We start from the raw sequence: 21,534 nt of genomic DNA on the forward strand, positions 1-21,534 counted from the left end.
TTTCCTCCTTGCACTCTTTCACTATTGGGTCTTTCATCCCCCGCTGCACTCCACATTTGCTTTCATCTTTTGCTGTGTTCACTTGCTCGGTTACGAGGCACAATGCCGATGCTCGCCACAGTAACAGGTGCCTACGAGCTGCACTCTAAAAAAAACCTTCTGTTTTCTGGAAGAAAGCTGGAAAGCAGTGCTTTCTAAGCAATATAATACTGCTATTAAGTACTGTATGGCCCACTACTTAACTGAAAACCCCATTGGTATCAAGGACAACTCCTCTATTTCTTCCACTTCAGAAGGAAAAAAAGCACAAAAAATTCTATTTGAGAAGTATTCTACAGTCGAACCATCCTATATCGAACCCATTTACATCGAATTATTCTTTATATCGAACAGTTTATGAACACAGCATAGTTACAATGAGTACATACAGCAAAAGTTATGCTTACATCAAACAAAAATAACAGCGACTCCCAATATATCAAAACGTCAAGTTGCGGAAAAGTGCCCCCAGAAGTTAGCTTTCCCTCGTGGTGGCGGGGAAACCCAGCAGCGTGGGTCCATCCCATCGCTCTCCCGACCGTGACTGCGCTTTCTCTGGCAAGCCGTCGACACCCCCCTGCAAAAAATTATCCTGGCCCGCCCGCAGCGCTTGCTGAGACAGCCAATCAGAGGCTCTTGTGCCCTCATCGTGCAAGATGGCGAAAGTGCGAGTTGTCTCGCTGCTTTTCTGGTTCATTGTGCTTGCACCTTGTGGGCCTTCTCCCACCGTGTTGCCGTGATGAAGTGGCAGAAGTCGCCTTTTGTCGTGAAGCTCAAAATCATAAATCGGGTCGAACGCGGTGGGAGGTCGGATGCCCCTGCAGCATGCAAGATTCACAGTGTTCACTCATCTGTGAAAAAGATAAGTAAACCCATCTGTTTCACAGCATGTCAGCCGTAGTGCTGTTGGAAGCTAGCTTACTGCATGGTTTTAATATGTGATAACTCAAACGCACTGCCATTTCTTGGTGCAGCCAACGTGAAATGAGCATCATGTTTCATTCTGGCGACATCGTATTCCCTCGTTACTCACCAGCTCGATTTCATTTCGTGTTCTTGTCGCCGTAACACTATGTAATATAGGAAAACAGCAACTCGGGTTGCTCGGGCCTCACCAGCTTGACTTGCATCGACATTTCGTGCCACAACGATTCTTAAGTGGGTACGTCAAAATTTCCTGCCAAAATGCCCCGCTTGAAGAAGCTGCTGACCCAGGCCAAATTTTAGGGGCACAAACGTAAGCTTGCAGACATCGCAAAAGCGACAACACTCATCTCAGACTGGGTGGGCATCACTAGCTCAACACATGTCGGCATCTCTTGCTGCAATGATTCACATAACGCTTCACAGTCTTTAGATGTCAACCACAGTTGAGTATGTCAGTTAATTTTGTGACTTTTGATCGTACATTCTTCCAGTTAGTAAATCATTTTTTCATGTTTTTTTCCGGAGGCGTAGAAACGAGGTTTTACTGTATGTTGTATATACAGTTAAAATCTTGATGTAACAAAGTTGGTAAAACCGGCAATTTGCTTCATTATACAGTTGACTTATGTGAATTCAACCCTGGTGAGACCAATGAAATTGACCGAATTATCCAGTGGTTTGAATTAACCCTTTGAAGGTCAGGAACGTAAATACATTTACATTGCACTGTGAACTAGTCCCAACTGGTCAGTACCGTATATTTACCACACCGTCTGTATTTTTGCAAAACATGCCAATTTTTTCACTGTTTCTCAGCAGGTGCTGCCACCCTGTGTGTAACAATTCCGTTTTTTTTTTCGCTCTGTAGCCACTTGGTTTTAATTCGGCAGCTTGTTTACGCCAGTGTGTTGGCGACGGCACACGCATGCGCTAGTTCGCAGTTGTGAGTTTTATTTTCCTCTCGCTGGCTATTTCCGTTTGTCATGCACAAAAGTGATGTCCATCTGGTTTCTAACCTATCAAAGGTTCAGCGCTCGATGCTCGCTCATTTGTGGCTCACAGGGATGTGATTACATCTGTTCAGAGGCAGGCACTGGTATATACAAACGATGCTGCTATGCCTGCGTTTGAGACTCGCAAGAGCTGATTGTTCATCATTGTCAATGGACAAAGGATTACTGCAAGTTTCCGACTCGGTTGGTTTTTCTGATGGACGCACAACTATTGAGTTTTCATTCATATACACGATTCGATTACGGTATGGACGCGTGCTCCCATTACTCTTCTGAAAGTGAGTCGAGCGCCGATTACTTTGATGGAGACTAATGCCCAAGTGCTCAATTGGAATATATCTATTCCAGTGTACCTGCTTTTTTATTCTTATAAGTATTATGTAAGCCCCATCTGCATTCAGGAATAAATAATGCTATTTGCCTAGGGAAAATATTTCTTTGTCCCTTTATGGTCACACTAAAAAAATTGTGGTAAATTTTTTTGGTATAGGTCACTTGAAAAATTTAAGTCTGCATTAAAAAAAATGACTCAAGGAGTTCGCATTGGAAAAAAAAGAAGAGCACCCTCATAAGTTGAAAAAAGATGCAGAGGAAACACCAAAACCTACTGCTGATTCATTTGGCAGTATTTGCCTGATTCTAACACCTCCAATTGAATATGAGCACCTGCTTTCTTATTTCCAAAATAGGAAATTAATGAATAATGACATAAAAGCTCCTAAACAAAGTAGAAATCTAAGGTGCACCCGATTTTTTAGCAAGAAAAGTTAACTAGGGTTCAATACGAGTTGCACAGTGGTAGCCAGTGTCGTAAAGTAAGCTTCATCGCAATATGCAGTGAAGTATATGAATGCTGCCAATGTGATTTTGGTTTTGTTTCTGATTGCACCCCACAGGGAAATATCTGTTCAATGTTTTTGAAAAAAAGAAAAAAGAAAGCCGCGTGTTAAATTTGAGTAGGCGCTGGGATCAGACATTGTGAGTTACCGTTATTGCTTGAAAATCTTCCTAGGACAGAAATGGGTGTTTTTGACGGGAGATGACGTGTGTTCAATGCATTCACTGCCCCCTAAGCTCTGCCGAGACAGACATTGCCCCTAAAGGGGTCACTACTGGGGTCACTATGGGGGTCATTCACGTGCGTGCTGGCTCGTCAAGTTTGAATTTTCTGGAAAAGGCTAATTTTAGGATCAAAATAACAAAAGTTTGGCCCCATAGAAATGCATGGGATCCAGCCAGCATCATTGTTCAGGACTGAATTAACTGGAGTCGAATTAACAAAAGTCTACTGTATCGAAATTTTTTTATAGAGTCGAATCTCGTTATAATGACCACGTATATAACAAAAAACAAAATATAGGATAAAATGAAGCAAAACCAAAAGTTTGGTTGGTCTAAGGTTTTTATTTTTTTCAGTGGACGTTTTATTTGTCTAAAAGAAAGTAAAAATTCAAAATTTGATGCCAGATTATACCGAAATTCTTGTTTGTGTGGCTCAAAATGTGAAAAGTCATTAAAAACAATAATAAATCCAATATTTTGGTTATTTGAATCGCTGACAGCGAAAATTGCTCGCATCAGCCGGCTGGCAAGTGATCAGACTTTCACCCCCGCCACCTCTCCGTGCAATCTGCACTTCATCCTTCCTTCACACAAAATGGCAGCACAGAAGCACGCAGTTGTTTGCTCGACACAAACCTCAAGGGCGATGGACAGCAGGCACAAGAAAAAGTTTGTTGCCACAGGCTTTTATTTATTATTATTATTATTATTATTATTATTATTATTATTATTATTATTATTATTATTATTATTATTATTATTATTATTTTATTGTTCATCATTGTCAATGGACAAAGGATTACTGCAAGTTTCTGACTCTGTTGGTTTTTCTGACGGACGCACAACTATTGAGTTTTCATTCATATACACGGTTCGATTACGGTATGGACGCGTGCTCCCATTACTCTTCTGAAAGTGAGTCGAGCGCACAAGTAACTGTAAGCACAAGTAAGCACAAGTCTCAACAATCCTGAATGCAAGGAAGAAGATGGAAAAGATTCATGCCAAGGTACTGTGATAATCGACCACAAGCGCATTAGGCCTTGCCACCAGCAAGATGCTGAAGATGCCTTGTTTCTGTGGTTTAAAGACCTTAAGAGAACCCAACCTGCCCATGCCTAGTGCTCTTCTCCAAATGAAAGCGAAGAGTTTAGCTTTTGTCTTGGGCCACAATAAGTTTTGCGTGAGCAGAGGCTGCCTCCAGCGGTTTAAATAACGCCATGAGATTGTTTGCCACACGTCTGGCGAAGAGGCTGCACTGTATATGGGGAACTGTGAGAAATGGCTGGAAAGCTTCTGAATCCAGCAGCAAGAATACAAGGATACTTCAGATACCTTTACAACACTGATGAGACGGCACTTTTTTGATGGAACGGAGCTGATTCCTGCAGGTGACGCAAGCACTGAAGAAGAAAGCGAAACCGGAAAATGGAGCCGGCTCTAAGCAGCGCCGAGGCTGCCAACACAGCCAGGAAGTTGAGGGGCTACCTTGAGAAGGTACCAGTGTCCAAAACTGCTGACATCGACGAAGCGTTGCATTGTATTGATTTCATTAAGAAGTTTGTCTTGTAGAATGCCCTCAAGTGCCACCAAACAAAGATTGCATCATTTATTAAATAAATTGATTTGTCGATGCGGCCAGCATCGCCGTTGATGTGTTTATTTTTGCCCTCCGGGACAGAATTATAGGTACGGTCACACATATACAGCAAGCTTTAAATTCGGAAATTGTGCGTTCTTACAACTTTGAGTTGTCAGTCTATAAACACTCTTTCATTGAGTTCGTGTGCAGACTTGTTCCGGGAGTTCATATGCACACCTTTTTAATGAATATTGAATATAACAATGAATTATTGCTTAAAAGCTGACTTCATTATAATGAAGTTCGTCTGTATCGAAAATTGACCTTACATGCACAAGTTGTCAAAGGATTTTTTTTTTTATATGGAAGGGGCGACAAGGTTATCCAAGGTATCGTGCAATCAGAAAAACCACATTTGAATGAGAAAGAAATTAACTTTGTTGAATTTCAGACTCGGCGATAGAATTTACGGTTTCATGCCATGTCAGCAATATCATCATATCGGTGGTACAAAGTGAAGGCAACCACATTTTCAGGTGCACTACGCCCACATGGCTGTTAGTTTTGCCTGCAGTGGGAAGATGCTATCATGAAAAGCACTGGTAGTGGTGAGCAAATGCTTCGTCTGCCTCTTGCTTCAATGCAACTCCGAAACTCCCAAGATTACGCACCCAGCACAAAACGCTCAGGAAGACAGGGTACATAATTCCACGACATTTTGGCACACCCACTCTTCGCACACACGAAACATTCCCTCTAAAACAGGGTGTGCGGACTGCGTATGAGTCACGCACAGGCACGGTTGCGCCCCAGGCTGCGCCCCCCTTACGCGCATATAATCGCGTTACCGCAGGCTCGCTCCCCTTCCTCCCATTCCCCTTGCTCAACGGGGAAAGACAGTATTCATCAAGCCACCATCCCTCTTGCCTCACCCTTGCAAGCTTTCATCATCATCAGCAGCAGCCTGGTTACACCTACTGCAGGGCAAAGGCCTCCCCAATCTTCTCCAACTACCCCGGTCATGTGCTAATTGTGGCCATGTTCTGCCTGCAAATGTCATAATCTCATCCACCCACCTAACTTTCTGCCGCCCCCAGCTACGCTTCCCTTCCCTTGGAATCCATTCCGTAACCCTTAATGACCATCGGTTATCTTCCCTACTCATTACATGTCCTGCCCATGCGCCCCCCCCCCCCCATTTCTTTTTCTTGATTTCAACTAAGATGTCATTAACTCGTATTTGTTCCCTCACCCAATCTGCTCTTTTCCTATCCCTTAACGTTACACCCATCATTCTTCTTTCCATAGCTCGTAGCGTCGTCCTCAATTTAAGCAGAAACCTTTTCGTAAGCCTTCATGTTTCTGCCCTGCATGTGAGTACTGGTAAGACACAGCTGTTATACACTTTTCTCTTGACGGATAATGGCAACCTGCTGTTCATGATCTGAGAATGCCTGCCAAACGCACCCCAGCCCATTCTTATTCTTCTGATTATTTCAGTGTCATGATCCAGATCCGCGGTCACTGCCTTCCCTAAGTAGATGTATTCCCTTGCCACTTCCAGTGCCTTGCTACCTATCGTAAACTGCTGTTCTCTTCCGAGACTGTTAAACATTACTTTAGTCTTCTGCATATTAATTTTTAGACCCACTCTTCTGCTTTGCCTCTCCAGGTCAGTGAGCATGCATTGCAATTGGTCCCCTGAGTTACTAAGCAAGGCAATATCATCAGCGAATCGCAAGTTACTAAGGTATTCTTTATTAACTCTTATTTCCAATTCATCCCAATCCAGGTCTCTGAATACCTCCTGTAAACACGCTGTGAATAGCATTGGAGAGATCGTATCGCCCTGCCTGGTGCCTTTCTTTATTGGGATTTTGTTGCTTTCTTTATGGAGGACTACAGTGGCTGTGGAGCCGCTATAGATATCTTTCAATATTTTTACATACGGCTCGTCTACAGCCTGATTCCGTAATGCCTGCATGACTGCTGAGGTTTCGACTGAATCAAACACGTTCTCATAATCAATGAAAGCTATATATAAGGGTTAGTTATAATCCACACATTTCTCTATCAGCTAACTGATAGTGTGAATATGGTCTATTGTTGAGTAGCCTTTACGAAATCCTGCATGGTCCTTTGGTTGACAGAAGTCTAAGGTGTTCCTGATTTTATTTGAGATTACCTTAGTAAATACTTTGTAGGCAACGGACAGTAAGCTGATTGGTCTATAATTTTTCGTCTTTGGCATCCCCTTTATTACAGATTAGGATAATGTTAGCGTTTTTCCGAGATTACGGTACGCTCGAGGTCATGAGGCATTGCGTATACAGGGTGGCCAGTTTCTCTAGAACAGTCTGCCCACCATCCTTCAACAAATCTGCTGTTACCTGATCCTCCCCAGCTGCCTTCCCCCTTTGCATAGCTCCCAAGGCTTTCTTTACTTCTTCCGGTGTTACTCGTGGGATGTCAAATTCTTCTAGACTATTCCCTCTTCCATTATCGTCGTGGGTGCCACTGGTACTGTATAAATCTCTATAGAAATCCTCAGCCATTTGAACTATCTCATCCATATTAGTAATGATATTGCCGGCTTTGTCTCTTAATGCATACATCTGATTCTTGCCTATTCCTAGTTACTTCTTCAATGCTTTTAGGCTTCCTCCGTTCCTGAGAGCATGTTCAATTCTATTCATATTATACTTCCTTACGTCAGCTGTCTTACGCTTGTTGATTAACTTCGAAAGTTCTGCCAGTTCTATTCTAGCTGTAGGGTTAGATGCTTTCATACGTTGGTGTTTCTTGATCAGATCTTTCGTCTCCTGTGATAGTTTGCTGGTATCCTGCCTAACGGAGTTACCACCGACTTCCATTGCACACTCCTTAATGATGCCCACAAGATTGTTGTTCACTGCTTCAACACTAAGGTCCTCTTGCTGAGTTAAAGCCGAATTCCTGTGCTGTAGTTTGATCCGGAATTCCTCTATTTTCCCTCTCACTGCTAACTCATTGATCGGCTTCTTATGTACCAGTTTCTTCCGTTCCTTCCTCAAGTCTAGGCTAATTCGAGTTCTTACCATCCTGTGGTCACTGCAGCGCACCTTGCCGAGGACGTCCACATCGTGTATGATGTCAGGGTTAGCGCAGAGTATAAGGTCTATTTCATTCCTAGTCTCGCCATTCGGGCTCCTCCACGTCCACTTTATGCTATCCCACTTGCGGAAGAAGGTATTCATTATCCACATATTATTATGTTCTGCAAACTCTACTAATAACGCTCCCCTGCTATTCCTAGAACTTATGCCATGTTCCCCCACTGGCTTGTCTCCAGCCTGCTTCTTGCCTACCCTGTCATTGAAGTCGCCCTTCAGCATAGCATAGTTTGTTTTGGCTTTACCCATCGCCGATTCCACATCTTCATAGAAGCCTTCGACTTCCTGGTCATCATGACCGGATGCAGGGGCGTAGGCCTGTATGACCTTCAATTTGTACCTCTTATTAAGTTTCACCACAAGACCTGACACCCTCTCGTAAATGCTATAGAATTCCTGTGTGTTACCAGCTATATCCTTACTAATCAGGAATCCAATTCCTAGTTCTCGTCTCTCCGCTAAACCCAGGTAGCACAGGATCTGCCCGCGTTTTAGCACTGTATATGCTTCATTTGTCCTCTTAACTTTGCTGAGCCCTATTATATCCCATTTACTGCCCTCTAGTTCCTCCGACAGCACTGCTAGACTCGCCTCACTAGATAACATTCTGGCGTTAAACGTTGCCAGGTTCAGATTCCAATGGCGGCCTGTCCGGAGCCAGGGATTCTTAGCACCCTCTGCTGCGTCACAGGTCTGACCGCCGTCGTGGTCAGTTGCTTCGCGGCTGCTGGGAACTGAGGGCCAGGGTTTGATTGTTGTATTCATATAGGAGGTTGTGGCCAAGTAATGCGCCAGAATGGCCAATCCTGCTCTGGTGAGGGAGTGCATTACCGGTTCTGGTCACCATGATCTGGCCACACTCCAGGCCTTAATATGCAATTTTATCAACACGCAGATTTTTTTTTTAAACCGGTGGAAAATTGCACGGCACCGGGATTCGAACCACGGTCCTCTTGCATGTGAGGCGGATGCTCTACCTCTAAGCCACCGCTGCACCTAGTTCTAGTAGTAACAAACAAATACCCCAGAAAGTGGATGGGAAGACGGCGCCACGGTAGCTCAATTAGTAGAGCATCGCACGCGTAATGCAAAGATATGGGATCGTTCCCCACCTGTGGCAAGTTGTTCTTTAATCCACTTTCAATTCCATTAAATTATAATTTCTTTATTTCGGTTAGTAAGTACAAGTAAAATTTACCCTGTGTTGTCCTTGGTGTCTTTGTTTGTTGGCTTCTTATGTCGTGCTCTATAACGTGTGTTATAGTGTACACTGCAGTCACCGACCAATAATTGAGAATGATATAATGATAATTGGTGGGGACCTCCTAAAATTCCAAATAAAGGGAGTCCTAAATATCGAATTTACCGAAAATGAGTCTGTCAATGCTTTGCTGCACACATGCAAACGGGCATGTGACCTGGTCAGTCTGTATTTTGCCCATTATTATGGCTGTTACTCCAGACAAATTAAAGTAAATACGGTCTGCAAATGCACCAAATCTCCCTTCCCTGCTACTTAAGGCTGACTGCGCTCCAACAGCAGTACGATTGTGGCTTCTTCGAAACCGTCGCTATTCAGCAGTTCCATCAATCACCATCCGTAACATCGAGGCTGGAATTGGCGTCGTGTGAAGCTGGACGATTGTGACTGATAAAAATTCGAAATATTCACAGAAGTTGCCTAAGAACGAGTCACAATTTTTTTTTTTTTTATTTGAATATACTGCAGGCCCTTCACGGCCCGTGCAGGAGTGGTACAGAGACGCAATGAAAAAGGAGGTTTATTTATATTATTTACAGTGAGTGTCAATTAACAGTCTTAAATTTATTACGGGCCGGCAGCAACTCGGACTCTGCGGCCCGTGGCAAGAAGCTCGAAAGAGAAGAATCAAGGAATGCTGAAGGAATGCTCTCTTGCTGCTCCCGGTCTGTGTCTCTTAAGCCCTTCGGTGTCTCAAAGACACATCACGTTCGGTTGACGCAATTTAACACGTAAAGAAACAATCCTAGATGCTGAACTTGCCTGATGAACTGTAGATTCAGTCCTCACAGCGGAGTGGCTTGCAGTGGCTTATGCCATGGCTTGCACAGAGTTGCTCATGACTAAATGGACTAGGCAGGCCATTACTTTGAGTTTTGAGGTGTTACTGGTGATGTATAAAAATACAGTCAACGTCTGGTTTTTCAGACTTCCTAGGGACTACAAAGTCATCAGAAAAATCAGGTAGTTTGAAAAAATGATTGCATGCCTTTAACTTCCCTTGAAAATTGCCACAGCCACATCCGAAATAACTTTAAAGGCCTGCCAGTACAATTATTAATATTAAGCATCTCGGTTCTCATACTAGGATGGGAGACAGCAAGAATGCATGTGTATGATTAAGGAACACATTTAATGTCCCGTAACAGTGACCTATTTGCACGCTTGGTATCATCATCATCAGCCTAGTTTTATGTTCACAGCAGGACAAAGGCCTCTCCCAGTGAACTCTAATTACCCCTGTCTTGCACTAGCTGATTCCAGCTTGTGCATGCAAATTTCCTAATTTTATCACCCCACCTAATTTTCTGCCATCCTAGTCTGTGCTTTCCTTCCCTTGACACCCATTCTGTAACTCTAATGATCCACTGGTTATCTACTCTACTGATTGCATGGCTGGCTCAGCTCTATTTTTTTCTCAATGTCAAATAGAATATTGGATATCCCCATTTGCTTTGTGATCCACACTGCTCTCTTCACGTCCTTTAGCGCTCATTCTTACTGGCGACTTGAGGAAGTAACACAATCGATTGTGACTGATGACCAAAAAGCAACTCGAAGAGACTGATGGTCACACTGACAAGTGCGACTGGCTAGTTGCTGAACTTAAATGCCTTGCAATATGCTATTCAGGTCTGCTTGCATTGCCATCACCACGTCAAATAAGCATCAGCATACTGTAAGAGTTGAGGAGGACGTCGGGATGAAAACTTGGGAGGTTTATTTATATTATTTACAGTGAGTGTCAATTAACAGTCTTAAAGTTATTACGGGCCGGCAGCAACTCGGATGCTGCGGCCCGTGGCAAGAAGCTCGAAAGAGAAGAATCAAGGAATGCTGAAGGAATGCTCTCTTGCTGCTCCCGGTCTGTGTCTCTTAAGCCCTTCGGTGTCTCAAAGACACATCACGTTCGGCCAATGGGCGAGCCCGCTCAGGTGACGCCATTTTCGGCCAATCGGCAAGCACGCGCGGGTGTCGTCATTTTCGGCCAATGTTAGGCGCCCGTGCGATGGTGTCACACCCGGCGGAGAGGGTTGCTGCTTGGTCCTCAATTGTCCGAGGGCTTACTTCTCCCTGCGGTCTTGCCTTGCTGACTTGCAATGCGCCGTCACAATAGGCGGATGGGGGGCGACGCTGCCATGTTTTCACGGTGCATTACAGCAGTCTTGCTTCTGGACCCACTTTGCCTGCAACAGTGCCAGGCTCTCGCTTCACTTTCGAGAAGAGTCAAGCCGTGAATAGCTCCACCTGCGGCACACGAAGTGGGGGCCGCCAACTTTTTTGCACGTGCCGCGCCTCAGGAATGTGGTATCCGTGCTTCTGCGCTCCTTAATTAGCTGTGGTGCGACTCGATGTGGTCTGGGGAACTCTAAGTAGGCTCAGGAAACGGTCCCATATCTAACAATACACAGACGTCCGGTTCCTGTGCATCTAATCGGTTCAGTAGTTTTGCGACTGCGGTCGCACTACTGAAAGTTCGAGCAGCCAGTGACTGTTTCAAAAGAAAAGTGACCATTTGGGATCAGTCGCTTTGCCACCAAATTGGCCACGTGACCACTGTCAGTTTCCAGTGTGAATAAGCCTTTAATGTTGTGCCCAACATTTTTCGTTACATCGCTCTTTGCATGGTCCTTAACCTGTTCTCGAGCTTCTTTGTGAACCTACAAATTCCTGCCCCATATGTTGGCATGGGTAGAACGCAGTGATTGTACACCTTTCTTTTTAATGATAGTGGTAAGCTCCCGGTCAGGATATGGCAATGCCTACCATATGCACTCCAACCTATTTTTATTCTTTTATGTAAATTTCCTTCTCATGACCAGGGTCCCCTGCGAGAAAATGACCTACATAAACATACTCCTGCACAGTGTCTATAGGCTGACTGGCGGTCATGAATTCTTGTTCCCTTGCCAGGCTATTGAACATTACCGTTGTCTTCTGCATATTTATCTTCAACCCCGCTCTTACACTTTCTTAGTTAAGGTCCTCAATTTTTTGTTGCAATTCATCCACAGTATTGCTGAACATGACATAGTCATCTTCAAACTGAAGGTTGCTGAGATATCTGCCATTGATGTTCGCTCAATCTAATATCTTCCATCTCCGTCTAATAGCTTGAATGCTTAATTCTTCTAGGCTTGCAGTGAATACCATTGGAAATACTGTGTCTGCTCGCTGACCCCTTTCTTGATTGGTATTTTTCCACTTTTCTTGAGAGCATTAAGGCAGTTGTGAAGTCTTTGTAAATATTCCCCAACCTGTTTACGAATGCCTCCATGACTGCTGGTAGCTCTACTGAATCAAATGCCTTTCTATGATCTATGAAAGCCATTTAGAGAAATTGATTGTACTCTGCAGATTTCTCATTTACCTGATTGATGACATAGACATAATCTATTGTAATATGTCCTTTCCTGGAGCCAGCCTGTTCTCTTGGTTGATTGAAGTCCAATGTTGCCCTGATTCTATTGGAAATTATATAGGTGAATATTTTGTACAATACTGAAAACAAGTTAATGGACCTATAATACGTCAATCCTTTAATCTCTCCCTTATAGTGAATCAGTATAAAGCTGGCATTCTTCTACCTCTCTGGTACACTTGAAGTTGTGAGGCATTGCGTATATAGGACAACAAGCTTTTCAAGCATATGTCCTCCATCTTTGACTATATGGACTGTTATTTCATCTTCACCTGCCACTTTGCCCCAGGACATGTCTTGCAAAGCCCTTCTAACTTCATTGCTAAAAATAAAAGGAGCCTCTGTATCCTTTTCATCACTGCTTTGAATGAAGGTTGCATGGCTTCTCTGGGTACAGATCAGAATAGAATTCATCTGCTCCTTTTACTATATCATCAAAATCGCTGTTGTCATTAGCCTACTTATCTTTCACTGCATACATCTTGCCCTATGCCGAGTTTTCTTCTGGCTGATTTTAGGCTCCAGCCATTTTTTACAGCTTTCTCTTTCTCTTTCTCAATCTTTCTGACATAATTTCGAATGTTCTTTTTGTTCATCAGTTTTGACAGTTCAGTGAGTTCTATCTGATCTCTTGAGTTAGGCACTTTCATGCTTTGTCGTTTCTTTACTCGGTCCTTTGTTACTTGGGAGAGCTTGCCTACTGGTTTTTCGGTGCCTTACCTCACACTTTAATTGCTCCTTCTGAAATGAGCTTAGTTACGGTTTCATTCATTACCTCTATGTTATTTTCCTGTTCTAAAGCTGCATATTTGTTTCCGAGCACCAGCGTGAATGAGTCTGCTTTTACCCCTGTAGTGTCCACGTTGACCTGTTTCTTCCCGACTAATTTTGCTCTTTCTTTCTTCAAATTGGGAGAAATCCTAGACCTCAATAACCTATCGTCACTCCCCTTTACCCTACCTAACACTTCTACATCCTGCACTATGCTAGGATTGGCAGAGAGTATGAAATCCATTTCATTTCTTGTTTTTCCATTAGGGCTTTTCCAGGTCAACTTTCTGTTACTGCCTAATCGTAATACATTGCATAGGCTTGACTGCATAACACAACTGTATTGCGATGACTTTCGGAAATCGTCATTATACGACACTTTAGACGTCGCGATGCTCGTACTGTGACAGGATATGGCAGCTATAACTAAGGAACGGATCATATGTCCTATGACAATGGCCCCTTTACTCTCTTGGTGTGCTTGACCATAGCAATAATTGCGTAGGCTTGACCGCTTAACACTGCCATATTGCAGCGAAGTTGACTGTCAAGAACTGGCAATATTTATTTATTTTATTTACATTACCCCTGAGGGCCCTCACACGAGGGTATTACATAGGGGGGGGCACAAACATGAAATATACACAAGAAATAAAACTACATCAAATAAACATACACACAAGGAACATAAAATAAATAGATATGAACAAGGGGTATATGCACTTAGTCATGAAAACACAAGAACATTTTACATAATATGTTAATAAGTGCATATAACAATAAGTAATATCTAAACTGCTACCACTTACCGTTTTCTTGCAACAAAGTTTGGAAAGATGGTAAGTTAACTTCAGTAGCTATGCGTGATGGTAGGTTGCCTAGCTTTAGACCATATGCCTAGCTTTAGACCATTGCCATGCTTTCCTCGCTTTGATGCCATAAGCGAGGTTGATGATGGTGGAGTTGGCACCATTGCCGGCAGCGGAAAATCCTTTAAATAAAAAACAAGGCACTGAAGAGCAGGAAGCTTCATAGCGAACGTCGAAGCAGCGGTGCTTAACAACAGCACAATACTACTGCTACAGCTGCCTGTGAATGGGCGTGCGAGAGCGCCCATCCACTGGCAGAGATGCCGTGTGTATAGTCAATTGTTTGAGTTTGTGTAGATATTTATGGTCTGTCCTTTCTCTTCTGCGTCTTACTGCATGCATGCCTTCGGTCTGTATATACATACCTGCCAGCTTTCCCAAATGTCTAGTGACATTTTTGAATTTGAGCGTGTTCTATGATTTTACACAGACTTTGTCAAGTTCTACCAAAAAATAAATTCTGTTCGCGAAGTAGTTTTGCTAGTTAATGTCCGACATACTGTTGAGTTTTGCTCTTGATTGTGAAAGGATACCAGAGGTGTACCTGCTTTGAGCAAACTGAAGGAAGCAAGATTTGCAATAGAAAAGTCACAGAAGAAGTCACTGCGATCTAAAAACTGTGTGTACCTTGTCAGTTTTGTGCTGTTCCAAGTCTTGCACTCCTTGTGTGTTGCTTCTAAAGGTGAATCATCTTTAATAAAGTGCGCATGTATTCTGCAAAAGGTGTGTGTTCAGGGCTAACTCTTAAAAATTTTTGTGCAGCTCTGCCTCCTGCCCTCTTTCCGTTCTTGTATCTGCAGTGTTTATACAAAATTTAAAGTTCACGCATAGATAAGTATCTATATTTTACAACAGTGGGATCAGTAAACTAAAACTGTATTGGTTAGCAATGATAGAGGAGGTTTTTGGGTCTTTGGTGCCAAACCCTGGTAGTGTGTAATTTGCGTACTGTGCTTAACAAAGAAGTGATTATTTACACATTGCCTGCAGGCATCGTCCCGAGACCAGTTGCTGGAAGCACGGCTGTCCGAGAAGCAGGCTGAGTTGGAACTGGCTCAGGCTCGGCTAGGACACTTGCAGCGCTGCCTAACAGTCAGCCACAGCCAGCAGCGGAAGGTAAGGGCATCTCGCCCACATTCTCATCTCACAGTAGCCTATTGTATCAACTTCATCATCATATTTATCACAATCCTAATTAAGTCTATTGCATGATGAAGGCAGTGTGCAGTGCTTTCCCACTGTCCCAAGCTTATGCCAATTGTGCCTACCATGCACAATTCCCAAGAACTGCTCCCCGCATTTGCAGGGCATGCCACAACCAATGCTTTTGTCCTATTGCCACATCCTATATCATCGCCTTGGGTATTTGCCAGGCCATGAAAACAACACTCAAGTAGCGTGTGGATAGAAAAACAGCGAAAACGACGGTATCACAGTGACCACTCATATAAAGTGCTTTTATATGTCGTGTACACCAATTTTCCCGTCTCCTACTAGACCGTGACACTGGTGGAGGTGCGGGGTAGGATTGCCTAATGCTTGGCATTCCTTCGCGGAGCCATACATAGAACGAAGAATCACCTTCGTTTGTCGAAACTCCTGTTCACTGGTACACTCGCCACCTGCTAGGCTTGACGCCCGAGTTCAACTCCTTACAAGACCCTCCAGGAACGCATTTACCTACTTCCACCATGGCCACTGCAGCTCCATCGCAGGTGACGCTGCAAAATCGTAAGATCCCAGAAAGCTTCCATGGTGACACTTTTGAATACGTCGAAGATTGGCTGGAACAGTTGGAGCACGTTGCCAGTCATAATGACTGGGCCTTCCAGCAAAAGCTGGCTGATGTCTACTTTGCTCTTCAAGAAAAACATACGCAGCTTGCACTAGTGTTGCAAGCCTGGAGTCAACAGCGGAGCTTGTGATCACCTAGCTTTTATGTGGCTTGCCTAAGTTGCTTGAAGGTTTTGCGAGGTTATGCTATGTTTTGCTAAGTTGTTGGTAGGCTTGGCTAAGTCATTTCTAGGTTTTGCGAGGTTATGGTAGGCTTGGCTGAGTTGTTGTCTCTGCAGGCTCAACACTGGAAGTTTTCGAGCAGTCGCAGGCCAGGATCGCTTTCTCGGCGATGTCAAGCATTCAGGCGCCGAGTCTTGCATTCCCTGAACTGAAACTCGGGATCCTCAACTCGGCGCAAATTGCCACATCCATCACTGGGGTGACCACGGGAGCAGCAGCGTCAGTCAACACGAATGTCTCTGAAGTCGTTTTCCACTTCTTGGCCAGCAATTTTATGAACAGCACCTTGTACAGATCGCTGCAAGTCTGGTCATCATCAGGCTGGTCATCGTCAGAGTCGCTCACGATGGCACGGGAAAAGCCGGCGTACGCAAAGCATTTGGCGACCTTCGAAGGTGCGAGTTCTTTCCATGAAAACTTCTGCAAATGAATCGTACCGAGGAAATCACTGTTGTACCTCTCGGTGGCTTCATACGCTGTGAGCACGCGCTACAATAGAGCCTTGCGGTACAGCTGCCAGGTCGTCTCAATGATGCCCTGATCATCAGTGGCAGTACTGTGGTTGTGCTTGCAGGCAAAAATTGCACAGTGATCGCCTTGAGGTAGTCTATCTTCCTGTGCCTCGGACAATTGTCAATTATGAAAAGCACTTGCCTATTCTTTGTGTCGAACCATCTATCCAGAACGCGCACGTAGTCTTCAATAATAGCAGCAATCATCCATGCTCGCTTGTTACTTCTCTAGGTGCATTGGGAATAGTTGTATTTCGGAAGCACCGTGGCTTATCCATCTTCCCCAGTATCAACAAGGGAAGCTTGTCCTTGCCTGTTGCATTGGCACCAAACAGCACCATGACCCGCTCCTCGCTCTGGTCACTCCACCAGCGGTAAACGTGCGATTCGGTAGCTTTTTGTACGAAAATAAATGCAGCCTCATTTAGGTTGTAGATTTCTTTGTCTTCATACTTTCCAAGTAGAGCTTGGAGCCAATGTTGGTGTCATACTTATACAGTGTCACAGTTCATGGCTGCACTTTCGCCAACGATCCACTTCAATGTCACACCGTGTCGTTTCTTGAACCACTCAAGCCAGCCATTGCTGCACTTGAAATCTTTATGGCCCATTTGGAGGGTGAGAGCTTTGGCTTTTGCAGTAAGTGCAGGTCCATGTACGGGGAGATTTGCACTGCTGGTGTTCATTAGCTACTGTGGACATGCACCTTCCACATAGGGGTATTTTGAATCACAATTCCTCTTTCTCTCCTTCAAGAAGCTCTTTTCAAAGCCATCCAGCACAGCTTCTTTGTTTTTCAATACAATTGGTAAAGTAGATGGCAGTATGCCGAATTCCTTCGCGATGTCAGTTTTTTGCCGGCCGCCTTTTCCACTTCATTTATCAACAGAACATTCTGCTCCAAAGTCAGGCACTTTCGCCCCGAGACTGATGGAGCCATTTATCACTGTAGACCACAAGTGCACACGTGAGACACGCCTAACGGAGCACTGTGAATAACACACAATCACATGGCCCACAGCATGGATCCAAGCTCACGCGCCATCGGCACCAAAGTGACTGAACGTGGTGGTCAATGCAGAAGGCAGAAGCTTCAAAATGTCATCAGGGCATCTCGCTTTCCTCGTCAGCGCATGCTGGTGATGGCACCGGTTGCAATGGCCGGCTTGGCATTTGCTTCAAATGTAGCGGAAGAAAGGCGATCATAGTTGTGGAGACTAAGAAGTAGGAACCGCGAAAGGGCACCCGTTGGTGGAAGATTGTGCTTGTGAGGGCAGGCCGGAAGAGGGCAGCTTTGGAGGAGCAGAGACGTCGAAAATGGCTGCGAGGAAGCAAGGAGTGTACATGAAGGCGGGTGAGACGAGTGACTGGTGTCCAAACAGCTTGCAGACTGGAGAGCGAATGAGGAGGGGAAGGCAGTGGGCCACTTTTATGGGGGGGGAGTCACGGAAGACTACAAGAGTATCGCACCGTAAATAGTGTGGCTCAAGTCTGAGGTTGTGTTTGTTATGCTCAAAAAAATGATTATGCTCATTGTGGGTATGCTGCATGATCATGATACTGAATGGTTCTGCAGTAGGGGCTTCGCATGATCACTGGGCAGTTTTTTCCGGGGTGCGCAGCCGTGAAATTTGCAAAACGAGAGTTTTTGTCGATGACACCATGCTGATTCTATGGTTTGAATGTCGGTGTTTGCAAACCATCGCATCCGTGCCATTGACAAATGTCTAGGAACAAAATTCAATGACCCTACCATGCATTTAGACCGTTTGTCTAAAGTTGGATGGCTAAAATCGAGCACGACTGGCTCAAGAAAATCGCCGAAGAAACAACAGCTTGCATTGACCTGCCATGTTGACAGCCCAACTCGCCACTGGCATAGCTCAGGTTTTTCATGTTTTCGGCAAGTTATCAGTCGATTTGCATATGTCAGCAGTGCAACGAAGCTCGGGGCTTTATTACGATGCAGGCCGATTATGGCGAGTGGGGAGCAAATTCCTAGACTGGCTTCCTCATAGTCATCATCCTTATTTGTTAACATAGCTAGTCACCTCAAACATGGCACTTAAAATAAGAGGGATACTTCTTTTGTGCTTTTCGGCACCTTTCAGCAACAGAAGTGCTCTTTAAAGCAATAAAAATTTGCTCATAGAGTGCACCACATGGAATGGTACGGCACAAGCCTGCCTGTGGTCTTTTGGCCACTTTTTGGCATCCAAGAGGCCGCGGTTTTCTGGCATAGCAAAGCATCAGGAAAACTTTATTTTTATGTGGATTCAGGGATGGATTTCGTGTTATTCTATCGTGGGAGACACCAGCGATGCGATTGCGACCTAGAGTAACGGTTTGGGCACGCTGCACCATGAAATTTGACAGCTTCGGTTTGCTCCACTGTAAACAGCTGGGAGCACTCAGCGTTCACTTGGTACCTGTTACTAGGCAATCATCGGTCGTGGCTTTGTTACTTTTGTGGCCCCTTCTGACTAATTCGTCGGCGGTATTAAGTTGAAACTGCATGCGCAAAAGGGTCGCCGCCGCTCGGCTGCGGCGATGCCTCCGCTCGCCACTTCACTCAAAGCAGGTCAAGCTCTTCATGTGCTCCAAATAATGCGGCTTAAAATGAATGCTGTAAGGTCAGGACCAAAAGAAATTTCGAATAAAGCAATATTTCGAGTAAAGCGATTTCGTTATAACGAGGGATTACTTATGCAGAAGCTGTTTGTCGTCCACCTCCCATCACTTTGATGCTGCTGACATCGTCAACCACTCCGATGCAGCCACCGCCACCAACCCCAACGCCCTATCTTTAACAGTCACCGCCACAGCCAGCTATGAAAGCCCCTCAATTTTCTAACAGTAGAGCCATTTTTAGATCTTTCCGCCGTCCCGCTCTCTGCGACGTTTCCTCCTCCACGCCTCCTGTCGCCCCAGCCTCTTCTGCTCCCCCATTGGCCAATCTGTGTTACATGGAAGCAGGCACCGCGCTTTTGTCTGTTTTTTCTTTCCACCATGCTCCGACCTCCATTGTCTTGTATGCGCAAATGGACTGATCGAATGCGTCAGCGGAACAAATCGAGTGTATTAAGGACGAGAACTTAATTGTGATGCCGTGCTGCTGCGCCTTTGGTTGCCGCAACCGACACAGAGACGGCAAAAGGCTTCTTTTTTTACCATCCAGCGAATGCAATGCACAAAGAAGAAAAGTGTGGATACATAGGATCGGGCGGGCTGACTTCGAGGAAGTGGCAAAAAACGCACTGCTTTGTGAAGTGCCACGGTTCCACGCAACCTCATCTTTTGAGCCTAGTTCACGCCTGCCGCTTTGAAAAAGTGCATGTGTTCATGCTGTGCGTGCTTTTAGCGCGTTTAGGTTTAATTTTTTTTCTAATGTGCTCTCTTTGTTTGATGTAGTTTCGTCTTGCTGCGAAAGTGTACGCATCTGCAGCTGGCCTGTGACATAAAAGCGACTTTATTCATGCTATGTTTTGAGCTCCACCAGAAGTTAGCACATTCTCAATGCTTTTGCAAGGCTCACTATGACTTACGGATGCAGTCGTTTAGGTTCGAATGTACGCCCGCATGTATTGATTTGGTTTGTGGTGATTAACATTTTTAACGTCCTGAAGCGACTAAAGCTATGAGGGATGTTGTAGTGGATGGCTCCGGATAACTTTATTTAGGTCGCCTGAGGATGTTTAATGTGCACTTTGATCGTAGTTGTATGTGGGCCAGTAAATTCCTCGTTTGCATTTTGGGGAAAGACGGGGAATGCGGGAGATGGAAATTGAGACGGGGAATGCGGGAGATGGAAATTAAGACTGGAAATGCGGGAGATCGAAATTAAGACGGGGAATGCGGGAGATCGAAATTAAGACGGGGAATGCAGGAGATGGAAATTTGCATGCATGAAAATTGGATGCATTCACCTTATTCACGTTTTTCTCATCGTTGGCATTTTGTAATTCTCGCGTGGGCACGATAGTGCTGCGCCAGTAGTTGGTGCCTCTGTGTGATTGTATTTCTTTATTACATTTTATTTACTAGTTGTAACAACGTGTCATTATTTTGTATTACTGACGGCGCCTCCGGGGCACCAAAGCGGCAACGGGAACACTTGTAATGTCACATACTCTCCGGAAGCCTCTGTTAGCCGTTACATGTGCCCTCGTGGAGCAGTACTTGTAAAAACACAATCTATTGTCGCGATTACCAAAGCACCCCGCAACGAAAAAAGCGCCCAGCGACTGCTGCAGAATACGGCACCCTTGCGAGGAGAATTACGGAACACCAACTCTCCACAGGCCTCTTGCATTTCACCTCCATCCCGGCTGCTGCCAGACGCATCCTCAGTATTGGAGGCATGAGCAGCGGCTACTCGCACGTCTTATGTGCAGGGTTATAATGGCCGAGAAAGGCCACAAAAGACCGCAGGCCTGCTGATAAGGATTAACATTTTTACTGCTTAGCGTTAACATTTTCATGCGTCCTGTTAAGTAAATAGGTATCGCATGCGTCATATGCACTGTATGTGAACCTACGAAACCACTACACATACTTTTACGCTGTCAAAACCTGAAACGCTGATAATTATGCGCATATTTGAGCACACCGTGTGCATCTGTTGTGTTTTAGCAACACAAACTTTCAACGTGCGCATGCTATGTGCCTTAAATAATGGTCCTTTCCTCTATCTTTTTCCGCAATTCCAATACGACATTCTTAAGGCCAGTTACTGACTGACGAAGCAAGATCTCGATTGAAAAAACTGCTCCGCAGGGCTCGAACGAACTTTTCTGCGGATTTACTTCGGTAGCGTGTTAGCCGTCGTCTGCTACGGCAGGGCCAGCATGGGCGGTGCCATCGTCGATGCCGCGCCAAACGCAGGAGGAGGGAAGTGGTTGGCGCTACT

General features: G+C 44.8%; 1 protein-coding gene across 2 annotated transcripts in view; it reads left to right on the forward strand.

Moving 5' to 3' along the window:
• Positions 1–21,534, forward strand: part of LOC142573168 (uncharacterized) — a 275,915-nt gene that overhangs the window by 168,175 nt on the left and 86,206 nt on the right. For both annotated transcript variants that reach the window (XM_075682735.1, XM_075682737.1), the window contains exon 12: positions 15,088–15,213. In XM_075682735.1, the coding sequence (XP_075538850.1) occupies positions 15,088–15,213 (126 nt within the window). The remainder of the gene's footprint in view (positions 1–15,087; positions 15,214–21,534) is intronic.

The sequence above is a fragment of the Dermacentor variabilis genome, chromosome 2 (genome assembly GCF_050947875.1).
Source record: "Dermacentor variabilis isolate Ectoservices chromosome 2, ASM5094787v1, whole genome shotgun sequence".
NCBI lineage: Eukaryota > Metazoa > Arthropoda > Arachnida > Ixodida > Ixodidae > Dermacentor > Dermacentor variabilis.